The following is a 14,948-nucleotide window of genomic DNA, read 5'->3' as shown; positions in this document are numbered from 1 at the left end:
CTGGAAAGTAGATCCCAGAGCACAGCTTTCATGTCTTGCTATTGAGCAAAATAACTTCTGGTTTTAAGGTTTTTCTTTGCTCAGAATGGGTATTTGGTGACTACACACGTCAGTAAATATGATTTTTTTACCCATCTATGCTCTAATGTCACCTAATAACTTGAAAAACCAAAATATATATTGTGCTTGATTACAGGAAACCACAGTTATCAAAACCTGCTGATTTGTTGTTGGTTTTCCTTTGGCGCTTGCTAAAACGTATTGGTATCACTATAAACCTAAGCTCAGTCCTGTCTTCATATAAGTAGTATTGTATGTTAGTAGCTGATTCATTTGTATTGAAAACAGAGTACATTGGATATTTGTTTTGAGTTGATATTGCTATTTTAGGCCAAAAATACATGATTCATGTGACAAATATAGTCACTAGGATGTAAAAATACAGTTTGCTTTGATTCTGATTCTATTGAAAACTTAAGCTCTAGCCAGAGGTCATTAAGCATCACAGAAGACTTTGTCATGGTGCCCGTTTAATAAAGAACTTTACCTGGACTGAATGAAAGAGCAGCTTAAATAAGAGGTAAAACGTGTTCAATAACCTAAAAGAAGTCCAGCGCTTTTTACTAAAGCTCCTAGGATGATCTCAGAATCGGACTGGAACTTACATTAAATAATAAATTATTTGGACAGGACAAAAACGTCATCTAGCTAAAACTTCTTTGGCAGTTCCTAAAACTGCCAAATTCTTGTTTGCAAGAAAAAATACCTAGACATGAATAATTTGTCTAATGTAAAACATTAAAATAAGTAGTATTCCTCAACAAAACAGTGTTTAAAAAAAAATAGAGGATAACGTTTAAATCTAGGCTTTTTTATTCATGTTTTTTTTCTGTTATTTTACAGTTTTGGCCTGTGTTTAAGGGTTAACATCTAAATTCATGCTTTTTTCCGTTATTTTACAGTTTAGTCTGCTTTTAATAAAGGATCATTTCTAAATCTATGTGTTGGCCTGTTTTTTTTTTTTTACCAATAATATCTAAACTCATGCCTTTTTCTGTTATTTTGCCATTTTGGCTTGTTTTATTAAGAGTTAGCGTGTAAATTCATGCATTTTTTCTTTTCTTTTACATATATATTAGCATTATGCAACAATACTATCAGATAAAATACTTTTTTACTAGTACAAACTGACAAAATAAACTATGTCACACATCCAACCAGACATGTAAGGCCAGCTGCTAGCATTTCAGTGCTACGTCCACATTTCTCTGACAAAAAATAAATACAATAAAAGGTGACATATCTTCGAAATAGTTTCTGCACACCACAGTCTGATGTACTACTTCCTTCAGAGCTCTATTGAACAAAGAAAATTTTGCTAAATTTTTGGAGAAGAGTGAATTGTTTAAAAAAAAAAAAAAAAAAAAAAAACACTCAACATAAATCAGTAGCTGAGACACTGATAATGGTGCATGGATGATTTGGGAAGATTTTAAGGACACTACGATGGTGTTTATTTGCTTTTGTGACTCCATTCTAAGTGTCGTGAACTACAGCTGGAGTCCTAAAAGACTTTAAAACCAGCCTGAAGTATCGAATTCTGTACTCCAAACACTGTTTTGGACCCGACAAACAGGATCGCAGCCTTTGAAACGGGCCACATTGATGTAGATCTTGGAAACGGAACAGACTACTGTGTATATAACATCCCAATGTTCCCGTACAACATTTCCCTGGATCCTGTTGGGACAAGATGAAAGGCTTTGTGGCCTAATATCACTGTAACCGCAGGTGTGGAGGCTCCCATTTCACCAGTGTCACTGATGTTCACAGACGCTTGGAGGAGGAGGAGGGGGGGGGACAACAGTGAGACATCTGCACGTTTGGATAAGCATCTGAGGGTTCAATCAAATTCAACACCTAGCAGGTAAATGTTTGGATACTGCAAAACCATGTGTGTGTGGTGAATGGTCTTATTTGTCTGCTCTGGCTTGTCATCAAAAGAAGACACCACAAACCCCATGGCTTTATCAGGGACGAGAACAATATCTGTGTGATCATTTTCCTGAGGAGGGGCAGTTTGCAGCTTTGTCATTCGGCTTGTTTATGTTAACATTTTCTTTATCTGAATTTAGACAGATGTGCAGGCTTGTTCAGATAAAGAGTCTTGTTCACGCTGGATACGGAGTTGATGAACTGCTCCCATCTATCACGTCTTTGTAAAAAAAATCATAAAAAGTAATATAAGCTGCTCAAACCACCACTGCACCGGATACAACAGTAAAAAAAAAAAAAAATCCTAATTTTATGACCTGTCACGCTTTGATTAACAGTGCTGGACTTCAGCCAAAAATGCATTTCACATTTTCCACAAGATCGCTCTATCTGGAAGCCAGAAAGCCTGTCTGGAGATCACAGGAAGAAAGGAAAAGATCCATCCATCCTCTATACACCGCTTTATCTATATAATAAAAATATTAGCTGACAATTTGATTTACCAGTTCTCACTGAACAAGTTCATTGCGTTGTGAAGTTACAAGAGTCCTGATGGTCGGCCATGAGATACTGAGACTAAAACAAGTGTCCATTCTCACATTTAGTCCCTAGCCGATCATTGATTAACCCGCTAAAACACACCTTTGTATATCAAAGTTACATTTTTAGACATTTAAGCCATGAAAAGGATCCCTTCCTGATTGAAAATGGCCTAAAAACCTCTTCTACAGTGTGCAAAGCCAAGTGGTTCCAGTCTCTGTCCTCATGTGCATGTTTGTTGCAGCTTGAGCACACCAGCTCACCTACAACTCTGCTCAAACACTAAAGTTAGTCAACACTGCACCCTAAAAAGTTGTAATATTGTCGTAATTCAGCCAGACATGCTCAAACTGGAAATCTGAAGAGGAAGAATGAAACTAAAGGTTCCATCCTGCAAGTCGTCAGGATTGTACGAAGCATAAAAAGACCGAGTCTGTTTTTTGAGACAGTGATAGCTTTACCGGTTAAACTAAAGGGGAGCTATGGGTAGATGTAGGCTTAATGTAGTACAAACTTTATATAAAAGAAGGATTTAGCTACCAGGACGTCATCCCTTGCTCTGTAAACTGTTATTTTGAAGCCTCAACTTTGTTATTTCCAGGTTGCCCCCAAACATCATGCACTTTGAGGGTTTTTTTTTTTTCTTTTCAAGCATAGAACCATTTTTCAGATGGACTGCCATAATTCTGATTAAGGGGAGGGAATTTTTAAAAAAAAGTCATAACTTGAGGAGAAAAAAAAAAATATTGACCTCGGTTTTCATGATGATTTTTGAATGGGAGTCTATTGGAGCCTGAATTTTTTGGAGCCAGCGCCGAGTGGTGCTCAGTAGTATTGCACTTTAAAGCCCTTACACATTCACTTTTCAGAGCTGGTTGCTACATCTATCGTTTTTGTACCATCTACAAGCCTACCTGAACATGTATTGTACCCAACCAATCAAAAATTTTGATTTTATTGGGTTTTTTTGGGGGGGGTAAGTAAATGGAGAAACACCAGTATGCTGCCATTTCTAACCTTTGATTGCATCAGAAGTTCATTTCCAAAGGTCACTATGTATTAAAACCAAATAAAAGCACAAACATGGCCCCACAGCTTGTGAAAAAACACAAACTGATACTCTGCTCTAGAATGTCTGAACTGGAACAAATCTGTATTTTAAATTGTACCTTTTGATTTATATTGTGATTTTGAGTCATAATATAACTTTTTCAGTTCAATATCCCTGCAGATTTCATCCTTTTGATGGCGCATTACCGCATGAGACACAATCGAAATTGTCAGACAAGGAAGATGGCATGAATTTGTAAAATCACGAACACAGCAGTTTAAACACTGGGTCAGATGTGCTGCAAAATGCAAGGAGGTGTGGCCAATAAATATCAATGCTGGGCTCGAGTCAGTCCAACCACAACATAGATGCTTAAACCTCACTGTATACATTGAACAATAAGCAATCATAACACCTGAAACTTTCGATGTGTTCAAATGAAATAAAACCAATTGCATTATTTCTAATTACAGTTGCAGATTCATACAAAAACACCACTTTATAAGGAGTATATTCCAGTATCTGACCTCAGAAAGGCACCGTGTGGTCACTAATCTCTAGCCACCGACCACCTACCGCCCACGTAGCCCACCTATTATTTCTACCAGCCCACCAGATTACAGCAGGCTAAAATCGGCCCCGTTTATCGGCACACCAGCTCCACCGCTTTGAAAAACATGCTCAGAACTATTTTTGGCCTGTTACTGCCCAGTGTGAGCACTATTAACCGCAGCCTTTTATTAACCAGCAATTGTAATCAGACTTCACGGGGCAGGGCCTTGGACAGACGAGGTTTGGGATCAGCTGCAGCAGCAGAACGGAAGCTGCCGGCCGGTGTCTTTGCTCAACAATCCAACCAGGGATCAAAGTCCAGCAGATGGAGACTGGGTTTTCTTTCTCATTATGCACCCTCGCAACAGGAAAGGTTTGGTACTTTGACAAAAACACAGCAACCGTACAAATACTAGCGATTGACCAACAAGTTTCTGTTCTTAATCAAGATATTTGAAACAAAAATACATCAAAAGTGGTGTCATTCTTAACTAGACTTCTTCATTAATAAGGCTGACTATAACTGAATATGTAAAATAGAAATGATAGTGATTCAGTTATCTCCTCTGTTTATGTGAGATCGATCAGTTTGTCTTCTGCTGTTCTCTATTTTCTTAGTATTTCACTGTACTACTACTTTTATTGTCAAGTAAGGTCCAAACATTAAAGCTTTATTTGTTATTGTTTTTCAGACTCTTTCAGGTTACTCTGGGGCTGCCATCTAACTTTGCTGCTAGTTGTTAGCATCAGACCTGAAGTGGTTAATTCATCAATAAATCGGTCAGTTAAAATACAAATATCAGGATTTTCCAGGTGTTAAATTAATGATTGCTTTCCAGACTCTGTTTCAAGTTAATCGGTAATTGCGGTCTAATTTAGACGCTAGCTGTCAGCATAGCATTAGCCATTGTGAGCAAAGCTGAAGTAGTACATTTAATTTATCAATAATCGGCCAACACAAATACTGATAATTGGACAAATGCCAATGTTCTGTCACTTATTGCCCAGTGAGGTCCATATCTCAGATTAATTATTGTTTTCCAGATTCTGTTTCAGGTTAATCTGTGGCTGCCTTTAAATTTAGTCGCTAGCTGTTAGCATAGCATTAGCCATTGTGAGAGAAGCTAATTTCCTGGTTTGTGTTTCTTGTTCATCAGACCTGAAGTGTTTAATGCATCAGTAATTGTCAATAAAAACACCGATAATTGGAAAAATGGCAAATATCTGACACGATAATCAACAAGGTTGATAATCGTTCTATCCCTAACAAGTGCAGAAACTGATAAACATGGAGCTTCCAGCAAAAAAAAAAAAAAAAAAAAAGGGGATTGAGAGAACTTTGGACCTTAAAACTTTCTCATTAAATTAATTTTCAGAACACATCAGAAACTCTTGATGTATTCTAGTGTTTCAGTGGCAGTTGGTGAGCAGTTTGCCTCCCTGGTTAGTCATGCAGCAGTGTGGTGGGTTTGGTGAGGAGTTAACTCACGCTGGCCGGCCCTTGTTGTGGAAAGCGTTGGTCTTTGCAGCCTCTGCAGCCTGTGCAGCTGCTTTCCTCTCCACAAATTCCTCCCTGCTCAGGACCGTGCCCTTGTGGCCGTGCTCCACCAGCTTACGGGCCAACTCCCTGCTCTGCAACAGACAAGGAAAGGAGAGGAGTCAGCCGAGGAGAAGGGAGAAGCTGGAGATCCTCAGATGTTGAGCTCTGGCGTGATAAGCTGTCACCACTCGGCTGATGATCACCGCAGAGCAGCGACGGGGGAAATTTGAAATCTTGTCAGCCAGTAATGATTTAGGACTTACTCTGGTTGTGTAGATTAAAGACGTTATTTCACTGCCCTGCCCAAAGAGTGCGGAAGTGATGACCTGCTCTGCTTCGGTTTTATGGCTTCAGTGTGATTTCATGCCTGTTCGCAGATCCATTCATGTGCTTAGTGTGTCTGCAGGGATTGTTAGCTACGTTATTCCAATCACTGTTTGCAGGCCGGCCGCCATTAAAGCCAAGCCATAAAGTCTTCATCTAAAAACCAAATCTTGCTGTCAAATCCTGCGGCTTGTTAGATCAAAGTTCCTGCCACATGTCCACTTACCCAAAATCCCAGCAGCCGGTCCTGCGTCCGCACCCGAGAGGGAAAGTTATATTTTCCTTCAACTTTGATGTGGCTCACCAGAAATGAGTCTCAGACATTTGCCGGTCCTAAAATTGGCCTGAAAATCATTGTCTTCTTTTTCAAGGCTCATTGAATGAGTCTATTTGAATGTGCTGCCTCTTCCTGGACTAATACTGCAGTCACGCCAAGCTCCCGGTGACCCTTAACTGCTTCACTTTTCCTCTGATAGTTGTGACAAGAGCTAAATAACAAAATCTGTGAGAAATAAGTTTATAATTAGCTGATTTATCGGAGCTCTAGGCTTTATCAGCTCGACTCCGCAGGTTAGAGGACCTGGATTGATTGCGTTGTGTCACAACATGAGGAGGACTGGGTCTGATTGTGATTGACTGCAGCTGATTATCAGCTCAGATATGACTTGTTCTCCTCTGTGTGGACACAGGTGTGCAAACAAAGTGGCCACTACAGCAGTTTCATATATCATTAGCAAGTGTGCCATCTGCAGGACCCAAGTGGGATTGTAAATTTGTTCATGAATTACTTGAAAGTCAAAGACCTGAAGAAAGTCTTCAAACTCGGTATAAAAGTAACTCAGATAGTTCTTTTGTTGACATAAAAATGCATAATTTATTTCAAACTAATAGCCTAATGTTTCCTCCAGACAGCTGCCTTTCTTTCAGACGGATATAGATACATTTAAGCTCAAAATTATTCACCCATCCATCATTCTCTATACACCGCTTTATCCTCACTAGGGTCATGGGGGGTGCTGGAGTCTATCCCAGCTGACTCGGTGAAGGCAGGGGACACCCTGGACAGGTCACCAGTCTGTCACAGGGCTACATATACAGACAAACAATCACACCTATGAACAATTTAGAGTAACCAGTTAACCTCAGCATATTTTGGACTGTGGGAGGAAGCCGGAGTACCTGGAGAAAACCCACGCATGCACAGGGAGAACATGCAAACTCCATGCAGAAAGATCTTAGGCCCACTCCGGGATTTGAACCAGGGATCTTGTTGCTGCAAGGCGAAAGTGCTAACCACTGTCCACTGTGCAGCCCCAAAATTATTCAAGTTTTTATTTTTATTTTTACATGACCAATAGGTCATTTTTGGGCTAAAAATGACATAAAGTCACAAAAGCCATTTAAGTTTTTCATGTTTCTGGAACATTTTTACCAAAAACAAGACAACAAAAACAAATTTATACCCCTTTTCAGTCATGAGTGTCAAAGTCTTTTTTGCAACCACATCAATAAAACAGTTCTAATAACTGTTAACAGTCTTTCTGCAGGTCTCCACTGGGATTTTGTTCCTCCTTTGCATCAATCTCCAGGTCTTAAAGGTTAAAAGCTTCCTTTACCATCACTCTTGTCTTTAGTTCATCCACAGATTGTTGACAGGATTTAGGTTTGAACTCCAAAATGCTTATATTGGTTTCCATTAACCATTTCAGCTTCTATGTTTCATAACATTGTCTTGTTAGAAATAAAATAAATCAAAATGTTTGGAATTTACTGTTCTCAAACACAGCATCTTACCGTTTTTGTCAGTTGTTTGTCAAATAAAAGTTTACTTTAAGTCAAAATTTGACACGTGTAAGAGTAATTTTGGTCTTAACTGTAGGTAATTGACCAGGACTAGACTTTGATCATCAAGAGAATCACTTATACCAACACAGTCTTGATGTGTTTTGGTCTTTAGACAAACTTGATTTTGACCCATGATGAGAATAAACAACATTTTCGTTGTCCTTAGTGCTCTTAAACCTTATAACTGTGTGTAATCGCTATAAATATGTATTTAGGCTCTTTATCGTCTTAAATAAAGTGATTAGATGGTGGCATCTGCTTTGTTTAAACCTCATTTTGTCAAACCTGTGTGTGACTACCATCTAGCGTCCAGATAAAGACACTACACCAACAAAACTTATTACACTTGGCAAAACCTAAAATGTGCTTTAATGAAAATAAGTTTATGCATGCTAATAAAAACATTAAACAGGAAAAAGTACAATTCAAGTCACTTATGTGATTAAAATAACTATATTTGGGTAAAATAGTTGATAAAAAAGTAGAGGACCGTAGGCCAATCTCCATTCAATATATTGCGAAGTGTGTTTACTTGTTCTCTGCCATGAGAGACAAGACTCGTAAAACACAAATTAAGTTATTTTGGTATTGCTATTGACATAATTGTTAATTCGGCACACATTTAGTTTCGTATACGGCGAACAATTGTATAAAAAGCGGAGAAAATCCGTGAGAGATGTTAGCTAGCTGCTACTGCCATCTTCCCAGCAACAGGCCTGGAAAAAAATGATGCTTTACTGGTAATGAGATCGTGTTGGGTGGTTTAATACAAGCTGAAATTAAGAAGAGGTGTTGGTGATTGTAAAACGTCAAAAACTGTGTTTTGCTCAAGTTAAATACTGTATTTACAGAAAGATAACCTTAAAGTTGCAGCTGAGTCAATGTGGTTCTGACTTGGTGTATAACAGAACGCGGTTACGCGGGTAAACACAGCTTAAAGTGAATAGTTTGTAATAAAGTGACTCACTTTTAGGTAAAATAGGTCCATTGAAGTGACTTTGGAATCCAGATAATCCTCGTAGACTTTAAACTTTGACAGAGAATCGTGGAAACGACCGACTGCGCCGCTGTTCTCCATCTACCCGCTGTCTGTGTAGTGAAGCTCTGCCATGGCAACCGGCCTACCTGTGCTTTGTAAAGGTTGGTAACCCGTGACAGGAAGTAGAGGTAAACGCGATTTAAAAAAAAGAGCAAAAAAATACAATTATGTAAAATCCTCATTATAAACTGTGTAATATAGAATAGAAAATAGTAACAACAAAAAACTACAAAATTAATCCGCCCTGATAAGTAATGTACAGCCGACCGTTGCAAACTAGGATGTATATACCATCATGCATTGCGCGACAGAAAAAAAATAAGCTGGATGCCAACCGCCGTAAAACAAGAAGGAGAGGGAGACAGAAAAAAAATGGTGGAAGGAAGAGCAAGGAAAGTGACTACCTGGCCTACAAACGTAAGTACTTTTCCACTCAACTTTCAACGTTAAAATGTATTTACTGTCTTTTTTTTTATTGATTAATGAAATTGTGAATTTATTGTCAATACACTTAGCTACTTCAGACCAAGCTGGCTTATGTTTGCTAGCTTTTTTTCTGTACAGAGTTGTTGCCATTGGCAGAGATGGTAAGCTAAAAGTTGATGGGTTCAGAGTTTTTGATTTTTTTGAAGACAGAAGTGGGACAGTTATGGTGGTGCAATGTCAACTGGCCTTTTATTTATTTATTTGTTTGACCTCTCCAGGGACCTTTAATTATGTGCCAAAATGCATTTGCCTGAGGAAAATGGGGCAGCAACGTGATCTGCTTTTGGGACTGGATGGAAGTGAGTAATATCTAATTCCTGTAAGAAATGTCTCATTTTTAAGTGTATTCATAAGAAAGATGGAACTGCATTTGATCTTTTAATTTAACTGGCATCCAGTGTCATTGTTAATGATAGTATTTTATTTGTTTAATGTCTTTCTATGTACATGTTACCTACCATTGCATCTTGTAGGGCTCCATGAATGTCTTAATGAAGGTGAAATTTGTCAGGAACTGCAATGAAAGTGTAATTTACAATGAAATCCCACCTTCAAGGTGTATATCAGTCTGACGAAATTACCTGCAGACCACAGGGCGATTGTGGCTAATAATAGTAATTTTTATTTATAGAAGACTTTCCAAAAACCCACAAGGCGGCAACATAAATCAGACAAGTGATCAGATTTTGAATAGAAAAACAAAAATTGTGGCTAAAAAAAAAACAATACGATGCTTGAAAAGCTGAAGCATTTTCAAAAGACCTTTTAAAACCTATTGAAACTCAAGTAAAATCCAGGAAATATCTCCAGTAAAAGTTTAAGAAGGGACCTAAAAGCAGTTATGACCTTCACTTTTTCTAGAAGATGTTATATTGCAAGAACAGCATGTTTGTAAAAGCCTGTGTGTATTTATTTACGTGCTGATGTATGAATGAATCAGACGGTTTAATTGTGATAGTTGTGCTTGAAGTGCAGCTGATGGACCAAGAAGGCAACATCTTTCTAAATTTCGCTGAATTGAGCTCTAGTGCAAAAACTGTTGTTGCACAAGAACTCTAAGTTTCCTCACATGTTCTTTTGGCTCCTTGTCTAAATCTATACCAGTTTGGGAAAAGTCTCATTCCGTTTCTCAGGTCTTGGTTGGAAATCTAACACCCACTGCAGGAGAAAATGTTGTTGAGACTGGAGGTGTGAACTGTAGAGTGCAATAACAGTGAAAGTCAGCTGTGGCTGCATGTTGAGCTGTTTTCTATTGTATCTGTTTTAGTCGTATTGTATTTGGGTCCCTTTTAAAGGAAATTAGTTTTGAATGTCATGTTTAACCCTCCTGTTGTCCTCATTTACGGGCACCAAAAAATATTGTTTCCTTGTCTGAAAAAATCCAAAAATTCAGCTAAAAAATTCCCCAAATAGCTGAAAATTTGCAAAACCTTCAGGAAGAAAATTCCAATAATTCCTTGAAAGTTACCTTTATAAATCTTATCAAAAAAAACAAAATCCTGCAAATTTGGCATGAACATTCTTGTAAATATTTTCAAAATATGAGTACAAATCTTCCAAAAAGTCCTAAAAAATATCTAAAGTGATTACACACATATCTGTAAAACTTCCAGTATTTTCTTTAAGAACATTCACAAAAAAATCAACCAGAATCCAGCGAATTTCACTGGATTTTGGTTGTTGTTTTATGAATGTTCTTAGAGAAACCCTTTTTTTTAACATTTGTTTTTTTTCCACCAAAAATGTTTAAAAATTCCCCAAAAATGTTGACATCAGAAATTTCACTGTGAAATTTTTAATTTCACATTTTCAAACTTTAAAATGGGTCACTTTGACCCACAGAACGAGGGTTAAATCAGATTTTCACCGGTTTATTTCAGAGCATTGGTCTGTTTTTAATCTTGTGTCTGTGCACCGTCATTTTAAATTTGATCTGGGATTACAGAAAGCAAACACGGTAAATCATTGAATTCAACTCGTTTGAATTATTTAATCTCTAAATCACAGACGGAAAAAGGACAACATGTCCCCTGGAATACTGTACGTCTGCACCTGAACGACCTCTCTGAGCTCCGTTTACTCTGCACACCTGGAATAATGTGTCATTTGCTCTATTTTTGAACCGTCACTACCTTTAAAGACAGAATACGATGTTCTGTGGGAATATTCTCGACTCTGTTTGCAGAAATACTGTACCTCTTGGCTCTCATTATCGATTCTTATTATGATTTTGTTTAATTTTATCACCCAGTGTGACTTTTAATAGCTCTGCAGTGACGTGTGTGGAAAGTGAGGTAACTTATGGCAAATATGCAGGAATCAGACAAAGAGAAGGGGGGGCAGATGGCAGAGAGGTAGACATGTGACGAGGGAACCCACTGCTCCTTCAAGATCAACTTTACATAAAAACTGTCACGCAAGCTTCGTCTCATTTCTGAGGTCACCCATGTTTTCTTACCTAGAAATAAAACCCCATTTAATTATTAAATGCCGCTGTGAATAATAGATGTGAAACTTCTGTTGTTCTAAGTCTGTGTTGAACAATCTTCTTTACAGTGATTCGTCTTTTTTCTGTTCACACAGTATTTGATTTGGTAGCTTTTGAGCTTGATAAACAAAAATATATACACGACCGTTCAAAAGTTTGACGTCATCCAGACAATTTCATGTTTTCCATGAAAGCTCACACTTTTATCCATGTGCTAACATAACTGCACAAGGGTTTTCTAATCATCAATGAGCCTTTCAACAGCATTAGCTAACACAATGTAGCATTAGAACACAGGAGTGATGGTTGCTGGAAATGTTCCTCTGTACCCCTATGGAGGTATTCCATTAAAAATCAGCTGTTTGCAGCTAGATTAGTCATTTACCACATTAGCAATGTGTGGACTGGATTTCTGATTCATTTAATGCCATCTTCACTGAAAAAAAAACTTATTTTCTTTCAAAAATGAGGACATTTCTATGTGACCCCAAACACTAGTGCTTTCTAGGGGAAGGTTAAGTTCTTGGTGTCATGGGTCCCACAAACTTCTCCATGTTTTATCATTTCTGTAGATTTGTCAGCTTCACATGTTGTGTTCTACCACATCCCAAAGGTGGACTCAGATGTATTGACCTGGGGAGGCTGCTGAACTCAGTCTGGAAGGACTTTTACTTCATGATGAGTAAAGTAGACATTAGAAGATGGTAAATTGAGGACATAAAGGGATGCAAATGTTAAGCAGTGATGCTGAAACCCCGTCTGATTAGTGTTGAACAGTCCAGAGTGAGCCAAGAACTCATTCCTCAGCAAGGGCAGCAGCCTGGACTCCTGATAAAAAGACTGTCGGGTGCATGGATTCACGCTGACGACAAATTCTGAGCCTCAGATTTCTGTTCTCGTTCATCTGCCGTTGTAGTCGATCGTCTTCGAGGTTGGACGTGAATTCTGACGTTCTTTTCTGCTCAGGACAGATCTGAAGAATCTTAGTTATCATAGCCTGCCAACCTTTTTTGTTTTTGGAAATGAATTTAACAGATCGATCTCACTGGCTATTCTATTCTGTTTGTAACATGAAAGCAGATTATTTGCACAATCAGACACAGAGATACACACGTGGACAAAATTGTTGGTACCCCTCAGTTAAAGAAGGAAAAACCCACAATTCTCACTGAAATCACTTGAAACTCACAAAAGTAACAATAAATAAAAATTTATTGAAAATTAAATAATCAAAATCAGCCATCACTTTTGAATTGTTGATTAACATAATTATTTAAAAAAACAAACTAATGAAATAGGGCTGGACAAAAATGATGGTACCCATAACTTAATATTTTGTTGCACAACCTTTTGAGGCAATCACTGCAATTAAACGATTTCTGTATTTGTCAATGAGCGTTCTGCAGCTGTCAACAGGTATTTTGGCCCACTCCTCATGAGCAAACAGCTCCAGTTGTCTCAGGTTTGATGGGTGTCTTCTCCAAATGGCATGTTTCAGCTCCTTCCACATATGTTCAATGGGATTCAGATCTGGGCTCATAGAAGGCCACTTTAGAATAGTCCAACGCTTTTCTCTCAGCCATTCTTGGGTGTTTTTGGCTGTGTGTTTTGGATCGTTGTCCTGTTGGAAGACCCATGACCTGCGACTGAGACCAAGCTTTCTGACACTAGGCAGCACATTTCTCTCCAGAATGCCTTGATAGTCTTCAGATTTCATCGTACCTTGCACACTTTCAAGACACCCTGTGCCAGATGCAGCAAAGCAGCCCCAAAACATTACTGAGCCTCCTCCATGTTTCACCGTAGGGACAGTGTTCTTTTCTTCGTATGCTTGGTTTTTGAGTCTATGAACATAGAGTTGATGTGCCTTACCAAAAAGCTCCAGTTTGGTCTCATCTGTCCAAAGGACATTCTCCCAGAAGCTTTGTGGCTTGTCAACATGCATTTTTGCAAATTCCAGTCTGGCTTTTTTATGAGTTTTTTTCAGCAGTGGTGTCCTCCTTGGTCGTCTCCCATGAAGTCCACTTTGGCTCAAACAACGACGAATGGTGCGATCTGACACTGATGTACCTTGGCCTTGGAGTTCACCTTTAATTTCTTTGGAGGTTGCTCTGGGCTCTTTGGATACAATTTGTCATCAATTTTCCTCTTGCGGCCACGTCCAGGGAGGTTGGCTACTGTCCCGTGGGTCTTGAACTTCTGAATAATATGAGCCACTGTTGTCACAGGAACTTCAAGCTGTTTAGAGATGGTCTTATAGCCTTTACCTTTAAGATGTTTGTCTATCATTTTTTTTCGGATGTCCTGGGACAATTCTCTCCTTCGCTTTCTGTTGTCCATGTTCAGTGTGGTACACACCTTTTCACCAAACAGCAGGGTGACTACTTGTCTCCCTTTAAATAGGCAGACTGACTGATTATGAGTTTGGAAACACCTGTGATGTCAATTAAATGACACACCTGAGTTAATCATGTCACTCTGGTCAAATAGTTTTCAATCTTTTATAGAGGTACCATCATTTTTGTCCAGGCCTGTTTCATTAGTTTGTTTTTTTAAATAATTATGTTAATCAACAATTCAAAAGTAATGGCTGTTTTTGATTATTTAATTTTCAATAAATTTTTATTTATTGTTACTTTTGTGAGTTTCAAGTGATTTCAGTGAGAATTGTGGGTTTTTCCTTCTTTAACTGAGGGGTACCAACAATTTTGTCCACGTGTGTATTTCTATTGTAACACATTTTGATGATCTTGGAGCTGTGACGGATGGATGTGCATGAAATGGCAGTTTGCAGAGGGTAAGAACTCAGGTTGGACATGTTTTTAAGACGCAATCTAACCAGTAATGACCAGTACTGCCAGTTTTGACATCTGAATCTTCACTTTTTACTGACTCTTGGCTAGCTTCTCTTTCCCTGATCTCACTGTCTGCTTGCTACCATTTTCAAAATCCAACCTCAGAGAAGTCAAATTTATCACCCCGCTTATGATTTAACCAACAGGGACCATGTACAAACTTGTGAAATGGCAGAATGTCATTTTAGAATATTTTTTTTGTCTAAAGTTGAACTCTGTAACCAATTTTTGCT

General features: G+C 38.4%; 1 protein-coding gene across 1 annotated transcript in view; it reads right to left on the bottom strand.

Moving 5' to 3' along the window:
- Window positions 1-8,984, bottom strand: part of cfap299 (cilia and flagella associated protein 299) — a 122,800-nt gene extending 113,816 nt beyond the window's left edge. The window contains exons 1-2 of the mRNA XM_022208259.2: window positions 8,815-8,984; window positions 5,628-5,770 (exon numbers count right to left, since the gene is read on the bottom strand). Coding sequence (XP_022063951.2) covers window positions 5,628-5,770; window positions 8,815-8,925 — 254 coding nt within the window. The 5' untranslated portion in view covers window positions 8,926-8,984. The remainder of the gene's footprint in view (window positions 1-5,627; window positions 5,771-8,814) is intronic.
- Between the last annotated feature and the right edge of the window lie 5,964 nt (window positions 8,985-14,948).

The sequence above is a fragment of the Acanthochromis polyacanthus genome, chromosome 7 (genome assembly GCF_021347895.1).
Source record: "Acanthochromis polyacanthus isolate Apoly-LR-REF ecotype Palm Island chromosome 7, KAUST_Apoly_ChrSc, whole genome shotgun sequence".
NCBI lineage: Eukaryota > Metazoa > Chordata > Actinopteri > Pomacentridae > Acanthochromis > Acanthochromis polyacanthus.
Note: the sequence above shows the minus strand (reverse complement) of the source record. Positions and strands in the feature narration are given on the sequence as shown.